The sequence below is a fragment of the Parasteatoda tepidariorum genome, chromosome 5, assembly GCF_982258835.1.
Source record: "Parasteatoda tepidariorum strain Cologne lab strain chromosome 5, Ptep-v5.0, whole genome shotgun sequence".
In the NCBI taxonomy this organism is placed as follows: domain Eukaryota; kingdom Metazoa; phylum Arthropoda; class Arachnida; order Araneae; family Theridiidae; genus Parasteatoda; species Parasteatoda tepidariorum.
The window spans coordinates 41,843,382-41,852,386 of record NC_141759.1 but is presented as its reverse complement, the minus strand read 5'-3'; the positions used below and the strand labels follow the sequence as shown (position 1 = coordinate 41,852,386).

The following is a 9,005-nucleotide window of genomic DNA, read 5'->3' as shown; positions in this document are numbered from 1 at the left end:
AACTGGTTACCAGTATTGCCTGTAAATTTTGCCTTTTCTAAAACTAATTGGAAAAATTATTTCATTAGTCATGATTAAAGTTGCTTCTTAAGATTCACACATTTCGATTTCAAGTTTTATATCAAAACATTATTAAGAACTTGAATTTATCTCTAAATACATAATCTAAATTTTGATTATCAGATGAGGATATTTACCAGAAATTTTTTTAAATAAAGCAAAATGGGTTGAATTAAAAATTTTGAAAAATGCTTGTTTGAAGTATGTAACTTGAAAGAAACCACAATAAGCAAAGAACAAATTTATTAATAATTTACCAAGTGTTACATTACATTAGTATTGAGATATTTTCCACAGATAATATGAATTGTAATAATCCTTATATATTTTAATTAACCTTTGTAACAGGACACATACCAAACAGGATAAAAATACGAACTATAAAAAAATTTTGGGCAACTGTTTAAGAAGCAAGTTGTAAGCCAGTAAAATAGGATATTCTACAATCATTGCATTAAACACTTTTTTTTAGAATTCAAGTTTTAAAAAAAAAGGTGTTAATACTTATGCATTGAAAGCAACAGTACATGAAAATAAAGGGTTAAAAAAGGATAAATAAAAGATCTATACTCAATCGAAACATTATTTATTTATAATATTTACTTTTAACAAACGTTAGTTATTTTCATTAAACACACAAAAAATGTTGATTGCATCCAATTTACATTTTTAAGTCTTAGCGAACTTTTCATGTTTTTGCATAATTGATAAAGGAGGAAAAGAATATAAAAATTATGAATTAAAAAAAAATAGAAACCGCTGTGGAAAACTGAGTTTCTATTCGGTAAGGCAGAATAAAGTTTGTTGATCTAAACTTTCTTACATTTTATATACTTTTCCACCGGAAATCAAAAATTAACACTTCTTATTTTGTAGGTCACCAGGGACCAAAAAATTTAAGGACAGGGTCATGGGGGGAAAAAACATTTGCACAAATAAAATATGTTGAATAATAAAGTCAAGTTATTAAAACAAATTCATTAAATAGAATAAAAACTACAATTCTTGAAGATAACCTTAAATTGAACAATTCCAGTGAAATAAATATTTATAATCCCTCAAGAAAAAGCCTCCAAAATGCCCATTAAAAATTATATTAAAGAACATAATGCTAGAAAGCTTTCAGTTACATTTCAAAAACAGGTATTAACTTTGTTATGTATAGTAAAAAAAATCTAAAAGAAAGCACCATAATTTTTTAACAATAATTTTTATTTCAAAAGCACTAAAACAATATTCAATACCCACTGTGGATTATGAAACTATTATAAAGCATGTAATACTAAAATTATAAAAAAATCTAATTGCTAAGCAATGTGAATATACTTTTTCATAAAATATTCTAAATCGTAAAATGCAGTTAAAATAAATGTTTAAAACTAGATGAAAACAGAATTTTGGAAATACAGTTTTAATAATATTACTGAAGAAAAAATCTTATATCCTCATAAAGAACAGAAAAAAAAATTAAAAAATTTATTCAATACTTGAAACAGAATAAATTTGAATTTGTAAATGAGGTTTAAATAATGTTACTGTCGACTATAACAATTAATTACGTAAATAATAACAATTTAATAAATTATTATATATTTTAGTAATTGCAATTATTATCAATGGGGACTGATTTCAAAGCACATCTCAGATATCTTATTTTATAAACAATATAATGAACTTAAACATTTTGTAATATGCACAGGTGAAATAACTTTACTTAAACCTGAAAGCTTTGAAGAAATAATAATAATTAAAAATAGTACAATTAAAACAATAACTTTATGAATCATGGGTATTAAGAAAACTTGCATTTTTTTCTGGTCTCATACTCAGATCAAACATAGAACGAAACACTTGAATAATGCATACAGACAGAAAAAAAAAATTTCTACACCTAAGGAAATAAGAAACTAGCAGTAATTAACTTGATCTGCCAATATAATTTAAAAAAATTTTTAAATTTATTATCCCAATAGCATTTTTCCCATTCGACTAATAATTTATATATTATATGCCTTTTAGTAAGCTGACTGATAGGCATAGTAGAAAAATCAAATGGATATTTTTAAAAAACTTATACTAAATAGAAAAAATGAGGTAAACATTAAAATCAAATTAAGTGAATTTCAATGCATTAAAGCATGTCAAAACAAATTAATTCTATTTGTTTTTAAAAAACTTGTTTACCAGATAAAAAGAGGAAAAAATTTTACTAAGTAGAATTAATATAAAATTATGTGAATTTAAAGCAACTAAGAAAAGAATTCAAATCAATAGCACAGCATGTCAAATAAAATCCATGATCATTTGTTTTTAAAATAATATAAAACTAAATACAATCAAGCACAGGCTTACAAAACAAATTCACTTGAACCTGCAATGTGCTGGGCAACAATCGCACTCAAGGTTGGAAGGAACTGGCTCATTGTTGTATGCAACTGAATTCAACAAGTGTTCAATATGTCTTAAATGTTTGCATAAATTTTACAGCAATTTCGAATGAGCATTGTTAAAATAGTGCTATGTGTCTTCAATGATTTTCAGACAAAGAAATTAGTTTTAGTTACTACTATATGTGACCACTATCTTATGATTTCAACACAAAATTGTTTAAGACATCAATGAATTTTTTTTATTTTTTATAAAATATGATTAAATATAATTTTTCACAAAATTTTAATGCATAATACTAAGATATTTTAAGCATGGAGATTATTTTAAAAAATATGTATTTATCAAAGACATTTTCATGAATACAGGTTTTATATATTTCAATCGTTTGAAAAATATAAAGGTAACAGAAATTTCAAAATATTAAAAAATGAAAATTGCAGCTAAAAATCTTTAAGTACAATAAATTACAGTCTATTATCACAGCTCTTTTTTTCGAAAAGAATAAGAAAGACTTAAGATGTCCATAAATAATGTAGAGCATTGTAAAATATTATGAAACTTATGATAAATGATAGTTAGTAGCAGCCGCTGGTCTACGGAGGTTACTTGGAAGATCAGTTAAAACCTTGCTTGATGATCTATTACTAGCCTTTGTCATTGTCTTAATTGCACTGGTGATTTCACTGTAGATGCCATGTGATATTTAGTTCAGCTTAGCCACTGTCCTCAATTTAGATATCAAAACTTGTTTCTGGATAAGAATCCTCTTTACAGTAGAAAAATCATCTCATTCATCAAATAGAAAGCTGTCTGCATAAATGTAGCTGAAAATTTAAAAAAAAGAAAGTGAGGCCATAAGCATCCAATTAAAGGGGTATCTGTTTAACAAATAAATATACTCAAACTTTATTTACTAGAAATTTTATGTTTCATTAGGTAGGTACTTACTATAAGAAAACGAGTTAGGATAAATCACTATTTTTAAACAATTTTAATAACATTTGATTAACATTAAAATTTAAATATTTTTGACACTAAGGAAAATGAAGAATATTTTGTTAGAAACAATAATTTTTAAAAAAGAATAATATTGTTAATTATCAATCTTTGGAGTCAGAAAAACACTATTACCACAATCTTTCTATTATGTTCCCCATTATCCACTTTAATTAAACACCACAAATAATTTGGTTACTTATTTATTGCACCTGAAATACATAAGTACCATAATTTCTTCATGCATTAGAATTAAAATGAGTTTATGATATTTAAATTTTAATAAATATGAATCTTTCCAATGATTTTTTTCCTTCAAATTTACAAATATTTTTTAGTCTTCTGCAGTAAAAACATTGGGATGCCACTTTGCAGATGCATCTGACAGAAGAGATTGTCCCTGATTTCCACACACCTACGCATGTTATTTAAATGGCTTTATATAAAAACCTAGTGTTTGAAAATAAATTTTGATATTTTAAACATTAAAATATAAGGTAACTTATTTACTCATACTCTTTATATCTCAAAAGTAAAAATATATTGTAGCAACAAAATATAATAGTAACAACAAATATTAAATTATCAATTTCTATATATTGTGAAATTGAAAGGTGTTTTAAAACTAAGATGTGCCTCATGTAAGAGGTTATATATTTTGTCACTAGAAATGTCTTGCTTATTAAAAAATTTTCTCCATGCAACTAAAATTAAATTAATAGATACAATTGTTTATATTATTTACTGGTTAGAAAAAATAATGCCTTAAACTAAAGTCATACACGATATTTTGTTAAGAAGAGATTAATAATTAATAGGTACTTTATTTACGTCGCATTAGAGCTGCACAATGACATGAATTATGCATATGACTGTTAATGGAAGGATACTTAATAACAGTACAAATCAAATGCAATAAAAATTTATAAAGTAATATAAATAAAAAATTCTATAACTTAATATAATATTCGTAACGGAGCCAAAGCTATAACTACTAAGAACATATATTTTTAATAATGTTTAATAATTCAACATACATATCCTAACTGTTTATTTACATATTGAACGTAATTTCACTTAGTATCTTTCTGGAAAAGGTTTTTAAAGGAAAAACTAGCAAAAAAAAAAGCGTTAAAACTTTATAGTTGGGTGGGAAAAGAACTATCGGTACTCTTAAGAAAATTAGACTTACCTAGCATCACTCACGAACTCTTTATTAAATTAATGTGTCGATACTCCAACCAAGGAAATTAGCAGATTCTCTTCTTTTGTTTAATGAAAATGACATAAATAGTTGTTTCAGGCATGGCGATTTCAGCTTCGCACATTTCGAAGCTGTATATCAACATGCTGCGACTTTTCCAGAAGAGGTACATGCGCACAAACCTATTTTATTCTGACGTCATTGCTTAGAATCACGTATTCCCGAGAAAGAGGGGAAAAGTTGCATATTCCCCGTCTTTAGGATTGGGAACATTACGGTTTGGAATCGTGCTGCCAGGACAGTGGCAAAAACCTGGTCAAAACCGGCAAAAACCAAATTATCTAAATTGCCGATTAAATATTATTACAAAATAATTGAAACAAATTTAAATCAATCATAAGGAATAATAATTTTGAAACATTACATGAAAAAATTATTTTTAACATATTAATAATTAATATAAGGGTAATAATTTTTAAAAGATTGAAAGTTTTTGATCTCCTTTCATTTTAGAATCCTAAAATATGTTTTTTTACAAATGAATATTATTATTTGTATAATATTATTATTTATTATAAAAAATTATTATTTGTACAATAATTAACTACACATGTTGATAAGATATTTTATGCTTTAAATTATAGTTATATTAATTTAAAATAAGTTCATTTCACTGGAAAAAAGAGAATAATCACAAATTTTCCAATCAATAATGTTTTAAACTACTAAAATGATATATTATTACATTATCATTTAATTATGGAATAATAATTTTGTTAATTTTTTTGTAACTATTTATATTCATAAAATATATTTCAATTTTAGGAATAATTTTGTATCAAAAATGTGTTTTTGTCCTCTCATCTTGGAAAATATAGGTTTTTGCCACTTTTTGCCAATTTGCTTGGCAAAAACCTGTTTTTGCCAGGACGGTTTTTACAGGTATTTACCATGGTTTTTTCCACCTGCGGCAAAATCTTGCCAACCCTGCTAAAAACTAAAAAAACACAAATAGACTTGAAAAAAAAAATAATTTCTTTAATTATAATACATTTTTAACATCTTCCATTTTTCAAAGCATTGAATATTTTTGCTGCATCATCATAGAAGATTTTGCTTTTACAAGGTATTTGCCCATCTTTCATTAGTGCATAAAAAATTTGAATCTCCTACATGAGGAAACCTTACCTACAGTAAACACGTGGTTGCAGAGAAATGTGTTCTGAAAGGGGTTCCGTGGTTCGGAAGGGTAGTGTTTAGTCGTTCAAAAAGGTTCTAAACAATACTGGTAAATAGGGAAGCTAGATAACGGGGCAGATGTTAAAACAAATGAAAGATCCAGGAAGAAAAGTGAAACGGATTTTATTCCAAATTGTGTAATGAAAAGCTTTTTCCAAAATGAGAGAAATTCGCGAATTTTAAAATTGATTTATAGAATGCGCGAATTTCTCGCGGTAATCATTTTTTAATGTGAGAAAAGAAAAAAATATGCGTTCTCGTGCTGTAGTGAAAACACTGTCAATATTTTAAAAACTATGTATCAAAAAAAAAAAAAAAATAACTTCATTATATATAGGAATTGACCACCTTGTGGTGTAAATTATATCATTTCATCATTATGTCATTTATAAAAAATTTAAAAAAAACTGTAGCAATGAAACAATTCTAAATAAAATCTTTTAATTAATTAATAATTACAATATCATTATTAGGGTTTTAAAGGCTCCTCATATTTAAAATTTTCACAACTCTCACTTTCAATCACAATTTCATTTAAGCCAACACAATCCCCTTTAAATGAAATTATATCACAAAAATCTTTATCAGAACTAGAAATAACTGTATGAGTCTGTGCATGCTTTTCCATTTCTGCACCTTCACTAGACACAAATGAACACAACAAACATTTAAACAAATGTTCATCGGAATGCAATGTACTATGTTTTTCTAAGGCAACTTGACTTTTAAACCTTCTATGACAAACAGTACAGTCATATTTTCTGTTACCAGTGTGCGTTAGGTAATGCTTTTGCAAATTGGATTTCAAGGTAAAAGCTTTCGAACAAATGCCACAAACGTAAGGTTTCTCTCCTGCATGAATTAAATGGTGTTTTTCAAGGTAGGCTTTTGATGAAAATCCTTTACCGCATTCACCACATGAAAATCGTAACCGCTCCTCTGAATGTATGAGAATATGTTTATTAAGATTGGTTTTTAGTGTGAAAGCTTTTTTGCAGACAGGACAAACATGTGGCTTTTCTCCTAAGTGTATTAGTTCATGTTTTTCTTTGTATTGACGGGATGTGAAACCTTTACCACACTCCAAACAAAAATAGCGTTTTTTATCAGGATCATGAGTCACTGAATGTTTGACAAGATTATCTTTGAGAACGAATGATTTTTGGCAAACATCACATTGGTAGGATCGATCTCCTTTATGGAGCTTAATGTGTTTGAAAAGATAAGTCTTTGAAGAAAAATTACGATTACATATTTCACAAATATGCAACTTTTTTCCGATGACGTTAGTCTCAGTACTAACTTTATCGCGTAATTTGGAACCTACAGCCCATGTCTCATTAATTTTTATATTTTTATTACAATTTCGTTTCGTTGAACTTGTTAGTTTAGTCTTTATTGTCTTCGACTCGAAAGATTCACAGATTTCAACATCATGAGATTTTAAATGTTCTAGCAATGATTTTTCTTGAAGGAATGCTTTTTTGCAGATTCCACAAACATGAGGAACAACAGTTAATCGTGTTTTATTTTTGATTTTAGTAGCATTAACGACTAGCATGTTTAACAATTGTTCAAATTCAACAGAACGTCAAGTAGACTGGTAAATGAGATCATAAGAAAAATTCCTTTGCTCTCTGCGCAATATGAAATCAAATACATCCGTATTTTATGATTATGAGATTAAATGTTCTATTGTTGGATAATAATAACAATTTGTAGCAAGACTTTGGTGCAATGACAATCTACACAAAAAGCTAGTTTTGTTTTCTGTCTCTTTGTTAATGACAATAACAAATAATTAGTTGCTATCAACACTTCCGGTTGCCTAATTTTGTTTCAATAGGCACCTGAAACACCTTCTGAACAATTTCACGAGTTGGAAAATAGGAATCCCAAGAGAGAAAAGGAAATGCTAATTTGCCTCATGGCAACAGCCTCTCAATTGGATTACCAGGGTTGGGCTCTTTTCGCGTGATTGGCGCTTTCCTCACTACCACGATAAAATCAATCCTAGGAATCGAAGTTTTAATTATTGGCTTAGCTTTTATCAGGCAATAAGTTTGAGTTGGACGTTTTTCTAAAGTTAAGAAAAGAAGTAAAGTAAAGAATAAACTTAGAGTTAATATAAATCTGATAAGAGTTTTAAATCCTTGCTCTTATTATTTTTGGTCCAAATTATACAATTTATAAAACCAAAATTTTCTTCTATTTTATTTATCAAAGTTAAGATAAAAGGTAGACATTATTTCATGAAAATGGTCTTTAAATACTAATTAGTTGACAATTTAAAAAGTATATCACACAAGAAATGAATTCAATGATATAATGAGTTCCGCGTGATCTAGAGCAAATACAGTATATTATTGCAAGGAGCTACATAAACATATTTCAATACAAAGTTTGGAGGCTTTAACGCAAAAGATTCATTTTGATATACTTACTAGAGAAAAAAAGAAGAGAAAAGAAAATGACATTAACTTCATGGCATTACTGAGCCAAATTGCTGTGGTTAGTCCTACTGAGAGAATAACCCCTGCTCTGTGTGTTAACGCGTGGAATACAATATTCCTTTCTTATGACTAGACAGCGGATAATATGCAATTGCATACGTGCATATGCAATTGCATATTTTAGCACTTTTTGCCATTTGTGCATATAAATGCATAAAAAGATATATTTGCTCTTATAAATGCATATTTTTAGCATTTTATGGCCTTTCCCTCCTAAAACCATATCACTATTCTTTTTATGTTAGCATAAGGAACGCTTTAAATTTTGTTTTGTCGTTCTTTATCACCTGAAAGGGTCAGCTGGATTGATGTTGCTGGGGGTGATTGCAATCACGTGAAAAAGATGTAGAAATGAGGTGTGTGTCGGGAAGGGGGTACAAAGGGCCCACCCAAACAGACATTCGTCATAGAAACCTCAGAAAGGGATGGTCAGATATTCTATGAAGGGATGTCTTTTCCTGGAATGAATAATTGTCAATCTGTGTGGGAAAAATAAGGCTTCTGTGGTAGGTAGAAAATGACCTCCCTTTCCTGTGATTGATTAGTTAAAAGGTGGAGTGAATACATTTTCGGAGAGAGCTGCTATTCTAACTTATTTCGAT

At 27.9% G+C, this 9,005-nt stretch overlaps 1 protein-coding gene across 1 annotated transcript; it reads right to left on the bottom strand.

The window, feature by feature from the left end:
- Positions 1-6,314: 6,314 nt before the first annotated feature.
- On the bottom strand, positions 6,315-7,784 carry LOC107448842 (uncharacterized). The gene has a single exon (XM_087163778.1). The coding sequence runs from the start codon at positions 7,449-7,451 to the stop codon at positions 6,360-6,362; it is 1,092 nt and encodes a 363-aa protein (XP_087019904.1). The 5' UTR covers positions 7,452-7,784; the 3' UTR covers positions 6,315-6,359.
- Between the last annotated feature and the right edge of the window lie 1,221 nt (positions 7,785-9,005).

What these genes read in the sequence shown, in the direction of transcription:
- LOC107448842 (XM_087163778.1), bottom strand. Translation starts at nt 7,451, where the DNA reads ATGCTAGTCGTTAATGCTACTAAAATCAAAAATAAAACACGATTAACT.